This window comes from Tamandua tetradactyla, chromosome 5, assembly GCF_023851605.1.
Source record: "Tamandua tetradactyla isolate mTamTet1 chromosome 5, mTamTet1.pri, whole genome shotgun sequence".
Classification (NCBI taxonomy): domain Eukaryota; kingdom Metazoa; phylum Chordata; class Mammalia; order Pilosa; family Myrmecophagidae; genus Tamandua; species Tamandua tetradactyla.
The window spans coordinates 10,766,917-10,779,915 of record NC_135331.1 but is presented as its reverse complement, the minus strand read 5'-3'; the positions used below and the strand labels follow the sequence as shown (position 1 = coordinate 10,779,915).

General features: G+C 34.1%; 1 protein-coding gene across 13 annotated transcripts in view; it reads right to left on the bottom strand.

Annotated features, from left to right (window-relative positions):
- The window catches only part of IFT81 (intraflagellar transport 81), a 282,552-nt gene that overhangs the window by 119,447 nt on the left and 150,106 nt on the right, over positions 1-12,999 (bottom strand). For all 13 annotated transcript variants that reach the window (XM_077159817.1, XM_077159819.1, XM_077159822.1 and 10 more), the window contains 4 exons: positions 10,342-10,431; positions 7,841-7,906; positions 7,414-7,524; positions 4,910-4,994 (listed from right to left, as the gene is read on the bottom strand). In XM_077159817.1, coding sequence (XP_077015932.1) covers positions 4,910-4,994; positions 7,414-7,524; positions 7,841-7,906; positions 10,342-10,431 — 352 coding nt within the window. The remainder of the gene's footprint in view (positions 1-4,909; positions 4,995-7,413; positions 7,525-7,840; positions 7,907-10,341; positions 10,432-12,999) is intronic.

The following is a 12,999-nucleotide window of genomic DNA, read 5'->3' as shown; positions in this document are numbered from 1 at the left end:
TAGGCAGTCATTCCTTTGTTGTTTCCAATTAAATATACATCCTGGCTTTTTTGGCTATCATATTACTTAGTTTTCCATCTTCAAGTTCTTAAACACACCAAATGTAATCAGAAATGCATGGAAGTAAAACCTAAAATGTTTTTAAAGATTAAAAAGTCCTAAAAATATATTTTCTCTATTAAAAACACTTACAATTCTAGAAACCGCAAATTACCCTATAGCAACAAAAAGCACATCAGTGGTTGCCAGGGGATGGGTAGAGGGGTAGAGAAGGGCAGCAGAAACATCTGGATACGTTCATTAACTCATTATTCTGATTCTGGTGATGGTTTCCCCAATGCATTCATCTCTAAAACTTATCAATTGTATACTTAAAAATATGTGCACTTTATTGTATGTCAATTTTGTTCCAGTAAAGCTGTTAAAAATCATAAAAAGAGTTTTCATCACATCTTAAAATCCCCTTAAATAATTTAACTGAGACCTTGAAAAATAGTAATATATTTCTATGCAATTTTTTTTTAAAGAAACCCTGGTGAAATGAAATATAAGGTCACTAAGATTTCAGCAAACTTTTTTATTAAACTCCCCCTGAAAATACCTCACTGAACCTACTATAACTATCCTACTATAAGGAATAGGTGACTTCTTTTATGTAATAAATCTCACTAATGCATAAAATATAAAGGTAAATTAGCTTCAGTGAATGTTTTAAATTGTCCTGATTTAATGACTGCCACTCTGCAAAACAAATTACATTGCTCCACTAAAAATAATTTAATCTTATTTAAGTAAGCAGAAAGAAACTTTTTGCAAGCCATTTCTGTCAGTGAAAATTTTAGACAGACCGTATTAATCTAAACAACCTGGTTCAATTAAACATCTATTTAAATACTCTTTTCCTAAGCTACTAAACACTACCCAGAAAGATGTCACCAGAGCAGGAACTCTTTAACTTCCTGCTCCCTCTTCACTGTACACCAATAAAATACACATATCATGCACATAATATCTTATTTTTATCAATATTTTCAGCCATTTTTTCTTATTTGCTTCTGCTCCCAACTGTGGAGAAGATAATGCTCTTCCTATCTAGAGTTAAGCTCTCTAACTCACACCCTCCCTGAATCCTTAAATAGCTCTCTTCTTCCCTCAACCGAATATTTATTGAAGGTCTGCTACAAGCAATTTAGTGTGCTAGGGCCTGGAAATACAAAGACTAATATGACTGGGTGATAACCCTCAAGAAATCTGATTTGTGTCGAGTTCAGTGGAGTCAGATATGCCAAATTAACATATTATGGTAACTGCTAGAGAACATCCAGTGCAATCCCTGAGGTACACTGGGGGCAGAGAGGAGGGCTTGTTATCAAATCTAACTTTTCCTCCTGAATCTCAAGTCTCGATTTGTCTGACTCTTTCCTCCAGCATATAAATATGACACCACTACCTGCCCTCAGGTTGGGCACAGTACTGATTTTTGCCTTCCTTTCAAAAAAAGCCTCTGAAGGAAATCTACACTTTATCTCTACCTCTTCACTATCACTTGCTCTTGAAGCCCACGGTAATCATGTTCTTTCAGGCCACTGTGTCTTTGCCTGAAACAGAAGCCCTTCCACTCCTCCTTCACCTTTCCAGCTTTACCTTCACTCAGTTGCCACCAGGTTCAGGAAGCCATTTGAGTTTGCATCAGAGTGAGGGGCCCTGCCCCTTCGTTCTCCTAGATCCCTGCGGTGAGCTCTGTTAGAGAGTGTATCACACTGATTTGTAATTGCCCACTGCTTGCCATTCCTCTATTAGACTGTGAGCACTGTAACAGCGAGATCTTTGTTCTCTATTCCCAGCATTTAGTACAGTACTTAACATTTGGTAGATGCTCAACAAATACTGAATGAATGGACTATGGTTCTGGGGACAATTATTTCTATTACTACTTAACAGTGCAATTCAACAGCATCTACTTTCAACACATTACTTATATTAATATTTTCAGCTAACATCCCAAGATATTACCAAAACAGGACAATTTATTTGCCCATTTCATTACAAAAAAAGTTACTATGAATTTCCTGGCCGAAACAATTTCTATTTAGGCTAAAAGTGAAAGTCAAAGCAAAATAAAGACTATCAACTCAAATAAAAAATGAAATATTATTACTCCTATAAAATATTGGATAGTTAGTTACCAGGGGAAAAAAACAAAACAGCAAGAAACACTTGAGCTAATAAAATCGAGGATAATAGATACTGTAAAAACAAAAGACTTGGGCTAAGAATTTAAACTATATTAAACTGTGTTGATCAACCAATTAATTTTCTGCATGCCAAATCTTTGAATTCTTGTATTAATTACCTTTATACCTAAAAATTTACCATTAATGATAAGTTCTAATAATTTCTTAGCAAGAATAAGCTTACACAAATAAACTGATTATTAATTTTACTTTTTAAATGGCTGTAATTGAATGGAATTTTTTTTGAAGATTCATCTTAATTTTTTATAGTAGAGATTTGAATGAATCAACATCAAATCCAAAGAACATACACTAAAAAGGATATATATAATCCTACCATTAAAAGGGAAAAATAGAAAAATTAAATTTCTTTTGTGCTGAAAGTTAATATTTTCCTTAAAAAATGAAAACTTCGTGAATAAAGAATCAGGTGATACCAACAACTAAATGCACAGCAACTTCTAGATATTGCTTGCAACTGAATTTACAGACTAATAGAGGGGTGATAAGATCTGTGGAAAATCACAAGTCAATGTGTATCAACCATCTGTCTTATAGGGATCACTGACCTGGTTTCTTCAGAATTTATTAAACATACCATATTTATTTGATCTAAGATGCCATCAATTATAAGACACCATCAAACAAATTACAACTATCCTATGAAATATACATATATATGTACATATATTACATAGATAAATTATAAATCCCAAATGTAAAAACAATAAAAATGAGAAAAAAAGTATCTAGAATTAAATACTGTATCTTATTTAACAGCTTAAGATATAATTTACATACTAGAAAATTCACTCATTAAAGTGTACAATTCAATGGTTTTTAGTATATTTACAGTGTGCAACTATCGTCATATCTAATTTCAGAACATTTTTATCATCTCCAAAAGAAACCTTGTACCCATCACTTCCCATTTCATTTTCCCTCAAACAACTATTCTTCCACCCAACATGACCAGCCGTAGGCAACCACTAACTTTCTTTTTGTATGTATAGATTTACCTATTCTGGATATTTCCTATAAATGGGACCATTTAAAATGGAGTTTTTTTATGACTGGCTTCTTTCACTTTGCATAATGTTTCTGAGGTTCATCTATGTTGCAGCATGTATCAGAACTTCATTCTTTTTTATTGGTGAATAATATTCCATTGCGTAGATATGACACCTTTTGTTTATCTATTCATATGGAACATATGGACTGTTCCCACTTTTGGGCTACTATGAATAATGCTGTATAAATATTCATGTGTAAGTTCTTGCTTTTTTTTTTCATTAAAAACTATTTCTCATAGAGCTGTGCATTTATCATCACAATCAATTCTTTTTTGTGAAAAATAACATATACAAAAAAGTAATACATTTCAAAGCACAACACAATTAGTTATAGAACAGATTTCAGAGTTTGGTATGGGTTACAATTCCATAATTTTAGGTTTTTACTTCTAGCTGCTCTACGATACTGGAGATTAATAGAAATATCAATATAATGATTCAGCAATCATACTCATTTGTTAAACCCTACCTTCTCTGTTTAACTCCACCATCACCTTTAATCTTTCTCCCAGTCTTTAGGGATATTTGGGCTATACCGATCCTAACTTTCATGTTGAAAGGGGCTGTTGATAATAGGGATAGAGGAATAGAACTAGTTGATGTTCTGGAGAGGCTGGCCCCTCTGCATTTCAGGACTTATCCAGTTTTGAGACCCACCTAGAGGTTGTAGGTTTCTGGAAAGTTACCCTAGTGCAGGGAACCTTTGTAGAATCTTATATAATGCCTTAGGTGTTCCTTAGGGTTGGCAGGAATGATTTTGGTTGGGGTTTCATGTGCAATTATTTGTGTGGATATGCTTTCAATTTTCTTGGGTAGAATTAGGAGTGGAATTGCTGGGTCTTATGGTGAATCTATGATTAACATTTTGAGGAACTGCCATACTGCACCATTTTACTTTCCCACCAGCAATGTATGAGGGTTTCAAGTTCTGTACATTCTTGCCAACACTTGTTATTGTCTGTCTTTTTTATTATAGTAATTCCATGTATTTTACTTACAGTATAATATTGCATAAAATACTATAGAAAGGTAAACTTACCCTCTATGAATTGGACATTTACATTAGAATATTTCTCCAATACGAATGAGAGTTTTGCACTGGGCTTCCAATATACATTTCTCCCTTTTGATCAGCCAAAACACTATTTAAAGGCCTAGAATGCGTTCAGTGGTATAACCTGGGGCATTAGAACAGTTTTATCCTCTGTGTAAAGCTCATGTGATGAGAACAGAGCCAGGGACAATATGGAAAACACTCAATTTTAAGCATTATATTCCTTTTCTTTACAGTCCCAGCTCTAAAACAATGATTCTCATTTTTTCTATCCATCTTACCCGACATCCAGCCCAAGTCCTTTAAATATTCACACTGGCTAGTAAAACAGGAAGGAATTTTAAAATTCCTAGGTGAAAACCTAAAGGTATCTTCATTTGGGCACTTATTCATAGCTAGGAAACAATGGTCTAAGATGCTAAAATAGCATTTGACTATAATTAAATCCAACTAATTGGTTACTCTTAGGAAGACTCATGATTCAAACTAATATAACACAACCAAAGGAAGTTCATATTTTCTGATGACCAATAATAACTCCCACTTACTTTCAGGCTTTGCATCTGATGCTGCATGGCGCATACTTTTCAGCTGGTTTTGTACTCTTTGTAGTCTCTGCACTGCATGAAATAGCTTTAAAATACAAATACATCCATTATTTGGTTAGTCTACCATAACCTATTACTCACATAGGTAAGGTCCATATAATTCTTGTGATATAAAAGGAACTAATAATAAGAATTAAGTAAATCACTATGTTAAATCTCAAATATAACTGGTTCTCTTGATACCTTTTCATGTAATATTTTTTAAAAAAGCTTTCAGAACAACTGAAACACAGGGAGCACAGAATAAGAAAGAGATCCTCTAGATTATTCTAATGTCTGGATACACCCTAGAGCATATTAAGCAGATAATCAAAAAGTACTGGCAACGTCTCCTGAGGGATGGGAGAAAGAATATGGAACTATTAAACCTTACCATCAGGGAATCCGCTGATACTGTGTCAAACTTTAGGGACACCCAAATCAATAGGCCATGCCCTTGATCAGGTAATGAAGTTTATATATGTAGCGGAGAAGCTTAGATTACCTATAGGCATGCCTAAAAATTACTTCTGGAGGACCTCTTTTGTTGCTCAGATGTGGCCTCAGTCTCTCTAAGCCCAACTCTGCATGTGAAATCATTGCCCTCCCCCCTACGTGGGACATGACATCCAGGGGTGAAAGTCTCCCTGGCGACGTAGGAGAGGACTCCCAAGGATGAATCCAGACCTGGCACCGTGGGATCAACAACTCTATCCTGACAAAAATGGGGAAAAGAAGTGCAATTAATAAAGTATCTGTGGCAGAGAGAGTTCAAATAGAGTCGAGAAGCTACTCTGGAGGTTGTTCTTACAGAAGCTTCAGGTAGACCTTGCTACCTATCATAACCTTCCCACCCCCAACCAAGACTATTCCAGCCAATCCTAAAGAACACCTAGGGTAATATATAAGATTCCACAAGGGTTCCATGCACTAGAGCAACTTTCCAGAAACCTACAACCAACAGATGAGTCCTTGGTCCAAATAAGTCCTGAAACCTAGCCCAGCCTCTCCAGAACATCAGATAGTTCCTTCTCCCTACCCCATATTACTGACAGACCCTACCAATGTGAAAGATTTAAAATCGCCATAGCCCAAGCACCCCTAAAGAGAGGGATGGAAAGATCAAAGGTGATGGTGGAGTTATACAGAGAAGATAGGATTTAACAAATGAATATGAATGCTTAATCATTAAATTGATATCTTTGTTAGTCTCCAGTATTTTAGAGCAGCTAGAAGTAAAAACCTAAAATTGTGAAATTGTAACCCATATCAAACTCTGAAATATGTCCTATAACTGATTGTGGTGCTATGCTTTGAAATTTATAGCTTTTTTGTATATATGTTATTTCTCACAAAAAAAGAAGTCGATTGTGATGCCAAAAAATATTTAAGCCCTCTAGCCTCCTATATTCTGGAGCACCTAGAAGGAAAAAATATGAGAGGATTGTATGGCAGCCCATGACAAACTCTGGGATCCGTCCTGTAACTACTTGTTGAAAAGTACTTTGAAAACTCTTGCCTTTTTATTTCTTTGCTTTATATATATGTTATACTATACAATAAAAAAAAAGTTTAAAAAAAAGCTTTCAGAAATTTTTCCTTTAGCTATTTGTTGAATTTGGTGATCAGTGATTTTAAAGCATGTGTTAAAGAAATACATACACCAGGGTTTTCTTGTTATGACATGGTTTTCTTAATTCTGAGGAATGTCAACTTTCTCATAAATGATGTCTCAGAATCAGAAACTGATACTAAGTAACCACTGAGAAGTTGAGCAATGTAGCTCACTGAGGCAGTGAACCTACTACAACACCAGGTCAAGCTTCAAAAGAGCCAAATATCTAAACTGCCAACTTAGTAGGAAATGGAGCTGATTTGCAATATATCTGTAATGTATAAATCTACCCAGATTTTAAGATAGACTTTAATAAATAAAAGTAATACTTTCTGGTCATTTTTTTTTCTTTAAGGCAATGCCTAAAAAAGTGGAATGTTATCGATTATATAACAAGAACGGAATGATCATATGATTTTTTTTAAAAAAGTAAATAACATTCATCCTAAAAAAAAATAAATGTAGAATGTGGGTGATTTTATGATTCGATTATTTGCCACTGGAAAAAAATTTAGAGGGTACCGTGATGAATGGAATGAAAAGGATGTCCTCATAGCCTCAGAATCTCAGAAAGCGCTTTAGAAATTCCAGAAGTTAATCTTACTGCTTAACATTAGTGACTCTTCTGTAATGTTGGTATGCCATGAGTTTAAATAGTATAGAACCCATGAGGTGGTATTGTTGTTGCTGTCAGTGCCATAAAATACTCTTGCTAGTAAAAGAGTAATTTCTCATTAAGAAAGTAGAAGGAAATATGAACATCTACAATTCTAAACTTCCTTAGTTATATCTGAATTATCAGAAGGAACTATTTTTATCATGATGAGAATATAAACATTTATGTGGATACCTGATTCTTTTGTTCCTGTTTCTGTTGTCCAAGAAATTCTTCCCTTTCTTTTTCAACTCTAAGTTGCCTTGCTATTTGAAGCATACGTTGATGATTCTGAACTGTCTCCACCTACAGCAAGGGAATAAGTAATACATGTTACTGTCAGATTTCAGGGGAAAAAAAATTAACATGTCACTTGAATTAACATCCACTTATCATTTCCTTGTAATAAATAGTACTCCCTAGGGATGACAGTGAAGCTTTAGATCCAGGTCCTTAAAAGTTTTGGGTTATTGCCTAGGGAGATTCCCTTTCTGTCAATGTTATTTTGAGTTCGTTCTCAGATGTACACCAAGCCTGGCTTAATCTTTATCTGCATTCCTAAATCTTTTGCAAGTCCTTGGGACTTGGGGCCAAATTCTTACAGCATTAATTTTTGCCTTACCCTTTTCTTCAAACGTTCAACTCTCTTAATGAGCTGATCCTTTTCTTCCTCCATTGCACTGATATCCTACAAAGCAGTGAAGAGGACATTATCAAAAAAAGTATCTTTAGTCTGTAGAATTCAAATAAGGTTTTTACATGAGTATACTCATATAAGACTGATTTTAATCACTTTTAATCAGGGCATTAAGGAACAAAGATCCTGTTTTGGATGAAGAAATTTCTATCTTTCCCCCAAGGTTCTCTACACAAAGTAATATAGTTGGTAGCTTGGTATACATCTAGAAAAGCAAATGAAACAGGTTATAATGTAGCTAGTTGAAGACGCCAATCAACACATTTGTATTCTGAGTCCAAATATGGACATATCATTTTTCAAATATCTTCCATCACAGAAAGTGTGCAGTTCTAAATACATGAACAACAGCTACTGATAGCCCATCTGTTCTGTATCAAGTCATATAATCTGCCTATTTCCCATCAAAATTATTTTTAAGGCTATGGTGTTTTCAAGACATTAATTTGTGTCTGGTTTTGTCTATCAACCAGTTCCCTTCCTGAAAATAAAGACCTCAAAAATGAACTGTGTTCTTTTAAACTAGTTCCACACTATTTAAAAAAATAAAAACAAACAAAAAAACTTTCTTAAAACTAAAAAAAAAAAGAAGAGTCTAATTATCTCGGTAATACTGAAGATAAAAAATATGATAAGATTTGGGGAAATATACACTCTTACTTTTGGTAGAATTGTAGTGAAGAACAATATCAAACGTCTTAAAAATATGCATACCTTCTGGCCTGGTAATTCCACCTCTAGGAATGTGTCCTAATAAAATATTCATGAAAGGGCACAGACTTCGCTACAAGGATCCTCATCAGTACTATTTATATCTAAAATTTGGAAATGACCCAAATGTCTGAGGATTGTCAAATAAACTATGGTTTGATACAATGAAAGTCATTAAAAATATGCAGAAAAATGTTATCAGCATGAGAAAAGTCATGCTGACATTACTCGAATGAAGCAGAGTACAGCACTTATATGTAGTACAATATCAAGAAAAAGATTTAAATGCTCTCACCAAAACACCAAAAGTGGTTATCCCTGGAGCAGGCATTATGAGTGAATTATTTTCTATTTCTCATTTAATCATATTTTCTAAAAAAGAATATGTTTAAGAAGACTTTGGTAATAATGAATAAAATTAAAAATAGGACTCTAGGTTCTATTGGTCTATTCACAGTGACATAATGGAAGAAGAGGAAATAGATTTCTATCATTTGTCATTCACATTGTTATGAATGTCTGCTTAACGGTCTTTCTCTCTAACATAACCTGAGTCCACTTTTCATCCCTAATGCATTCAACAGACTCTTACTGAGAACCTACGATATGCCAGCACCATTATAGGCACAAGGAGTAGAGTGGTGAACAAGCTATATAGACATGGTACTTGCCTTCATAATGCTTGTAGGCAGCTGGGAAGACAGACATTAAAGTAATTATAAATGCAATGAGTGCTATAGAATAAAAAGAATCGTGGGAGCTAATTTCAGGGAACCAGGGAAAGCCTCCCTGAGGAAGCAACTTCTAATGTTTCCTGATTGAATGAGAAGATAAAGATGATAGAGATACCTTGAGAATTCTAAAAATACAAAATCCATGCAAGTCAGGGGAAATGAGAACTTTCATATACACCTAGTGGGAATGTAAAGTACTTTTTAGAAAACAATGAAGTAATATGCATCAGAAATCTTCATATTTTTCCATAGGTTTTAATTCAGCATTCCATTTCTAGAAATTCATTCAAAGAAACAATCACAGATGTACAGAAAAAGTTATGTAGAAGATAATAATAGCATTATCTAAAACAGCAAAAATGAAAGTAAACATGGATAAACTATCCTTACTATGGAATATTATTTAGTCATGAAAATTATACTGTACAAAAATAATGGGCAATATTCACAATGTAATGATTAAAAAGGCAAGCTACAAATAATTAAGTATAATATGGCCCCAATTTATATAATTATATATATACACACACACATACATATATATACATATACACATGCATTTAAAAAGTCTGAAAGGATAGCTAACAAAATGTTAAGAATTGGATAATTTTTTCTTCTTTGTTCTCTCTATTTTCTAAGTCTCCTAATTGATATATATATATATCTTCTATTATATATATCTTTCTCATATATATATCTTTTCTATTTTTTATGTATATTTACATATATATATATGAGAAAGACGCAAACACATCCTTTTTAATCCAGGATAGTGGTCAACATGATATATAAGAATGCATGAATTTACCCTGGCCTCATTAATTTCTTCAGTAAAGAACTACTAAAGGTCCTACAAAATAAAATTTGTCATTTGCCATTACTAGCCCCTATATGGTCTTAAAACTTATACTGAATTAACTAAAGCAAAAATGCTAAAACCCAATATTATTCAAATCCAACTAAATATTACATGCTCTTTACCCTTCTTATTTCTGCTGTAGAAAATCCAGATGTCTTGAGCTGCTCACATTCTTTATGCAAAGTTTTAAAGGCTTCCATCAATTCTTCATACTAAAAGAATAAGTTAAAACATATAAACTAATGACCAGATTCAGTTATCTTTCCTCAATCAGATTATCCACTTAATTTATAGTAACTACTTAAATCACTGTTTAAGAACAGCATTAAAACCTCATCCTTATTTGGAATACAAAGATGGGTCTGTATAATCTGGCCAATAAACACTCCAGCTTCATCTCTGGTTACTTTTTTACCTCACACTCTACCCTAGCTATGTTGATCTTCTTTCAGTCCCTGGAACACTCCATACTCACCTCCAGTCTGCACATCCTATTATCTCTGCTTCAAATATTCTATGGCACCCTCACCCCTAACCTGGATAACTCCTATTCATCCTTCAGGTCTCATCACAGATAGCAGTACCCTCAGAGAAGCCTCTCCGAGTCGATATTAGATAAACATTATAATTGCCTACTGATCTGTCTGTCTTCTTCCATTAAGTGGTAAGAGCCAGGAGGAAAAGAATCATTAATTGTGTATGCCATTGTATCCTTGGGGTCTAGCATAGTGCATAACTCATTATAGGTGCTCAATAAAAATATGCTGAATGAATGAAGAAATCATAACTGCTACCCACAAACTCTTTTTTTCCCCACAAACTTTTAAAAAGAGAATATTTCGTGTGAGCAATGATAGGAAATTACTAATATTTTTCTTGACTGATCATATCCTACAAATGTACAAATTATTTATATAGTAACTCATTCTAAAACTCTTCATTTGGAAAGACGTGCATTTTTCATTAAGGTCTCTGATAAATGACTGGCTAAATGTCTAAGTAATTTTATATACACCTCAGTCATGTATATTTCAAGAACAAACATCTTTATTACTAACAGTTCTTCCATTAATTCCAAGCATTGTTAGTGGAAACTGTTAATAACTTCCTCCAGAAAAATTAGTTTTTATCAGACTTATTGATGGAGGGACGAAGAAACACTTCACACTTACACGTTTATATTTCCTACATTATTTCAAACGTTTAAAGGTAAAGACTGGACAGCCTTGTCCCACTGTACATCTCTCATGGTATCTACTTTGATGTTTGACATTCAAAAAGAATGAATAAATACACGAGTTTACCTTTCATTTTTTTTAACCTTGGGTTTGCAGTTACCTATCAAAAATGTAAGATGGTGAAATTTCATTGTTGTACAAAATAAGCCAAAAACAAAAGGACAAATATCGTATGGTCTCTTTTAGAAAATACTTTTATCCTGAAACCTAGAGGGGCTATAGCCTCTCTAGAACATCAGCTAGTTCCAAGTTCCTACCCCATATTATTGATAGCCCCTTCCAACATGAAAAAGTTAGAATGGGCATAGTCCAAACACCCTAAAATGTGGGAGAAAGATCAAAAGTGATGGTGGAGTTTTACAGAGAAGGTAGGGTTTTACAAACAAGTATGACTGCTGAATCATTACACTGATACTTTTTTCAGCCTCCAGTACCTAAAATTGTGGAACTGTAACCCATACCAAACTCTGTTGTCTGTTCTACAGCTAATTGTTGTGCTGTGCTTTGAAATACATTGCTTTTTTTTTTTGTATATAATGTTATTTTTCACAAAAAAAGTCAATTGTAATGATAAAAAAAAAATTTATTTCTTCTAGCCTCCAACATTCTGAAGCAGCCAGAAGGAAAAATCTGAGATGATGGTATTGTACCCCATGACAAACTCGGGGATCTGTTGGTTCTCCCTCTCTCAGCCCAGTTCTGCAAGTGAAATCATTGCCTTCTCCCCTTTGTGGGACATGACTTCCAGGGGTATGAATCTTTCTGGCGGTGTGGGAGATGGCTCCAAAGGATGAGCCTGGCCTTGGTACCATAGGATCAACAATGCCTTCCTGACCAAAAGGGGGAAAAGAAATGTAATAAAATTAGGTATCAACAGCTAAAAGAGTTCAAATAGAGTTGAGAGGCTATTCTGGAGGCTATTCTTAAGCAAGCTGCAACTAGATATTGCTAATTGCCGCAGTTTGACAAACCCCAACCAATATCATTCCTGTTAACAGTAAAGAACACACAGGGTTCTATTTGAGATCCTACAAAACTTGCATGCACTAAGTTTACTTTTCAGAACCCTAAAACCTTCAAATGGTTCCTAGGCCACATAAGTCCTGAAATCCAGAGATGCTTGTCTCTCCTAGAACATCAACTAGTTCCATCCACCTATCCCATATTGTTGACACTCCTTTTCAACGTAAAAAAATTAGAATGGGCATAACCCAAATATCCTTAAAGATGTGGAGAAGGATCAAAGGAGGAGGAGGAGTCATAACAGAGAAGTTAGGATTTAACAAATGTGTATGACTACTGAATCATTATATTGATATTTCTTTTCAGTCTCTAGTGTCTTGGAACAGCTAGAAGGCAAAATCTGAAATTGTGGAACTGTAACCCACACCAACCTTTGAAATCTGTTCTATAGCTAGTTGTTAAAATGTACTTTGAAATTCATTGCTTTTTTGTATATCTGTCATATTTCACAATAAAAAATGTTTAAAAATTCTTATAATAAAGAATATTTGGGGCCCCTCAAAGATGAAAGATGGTGAA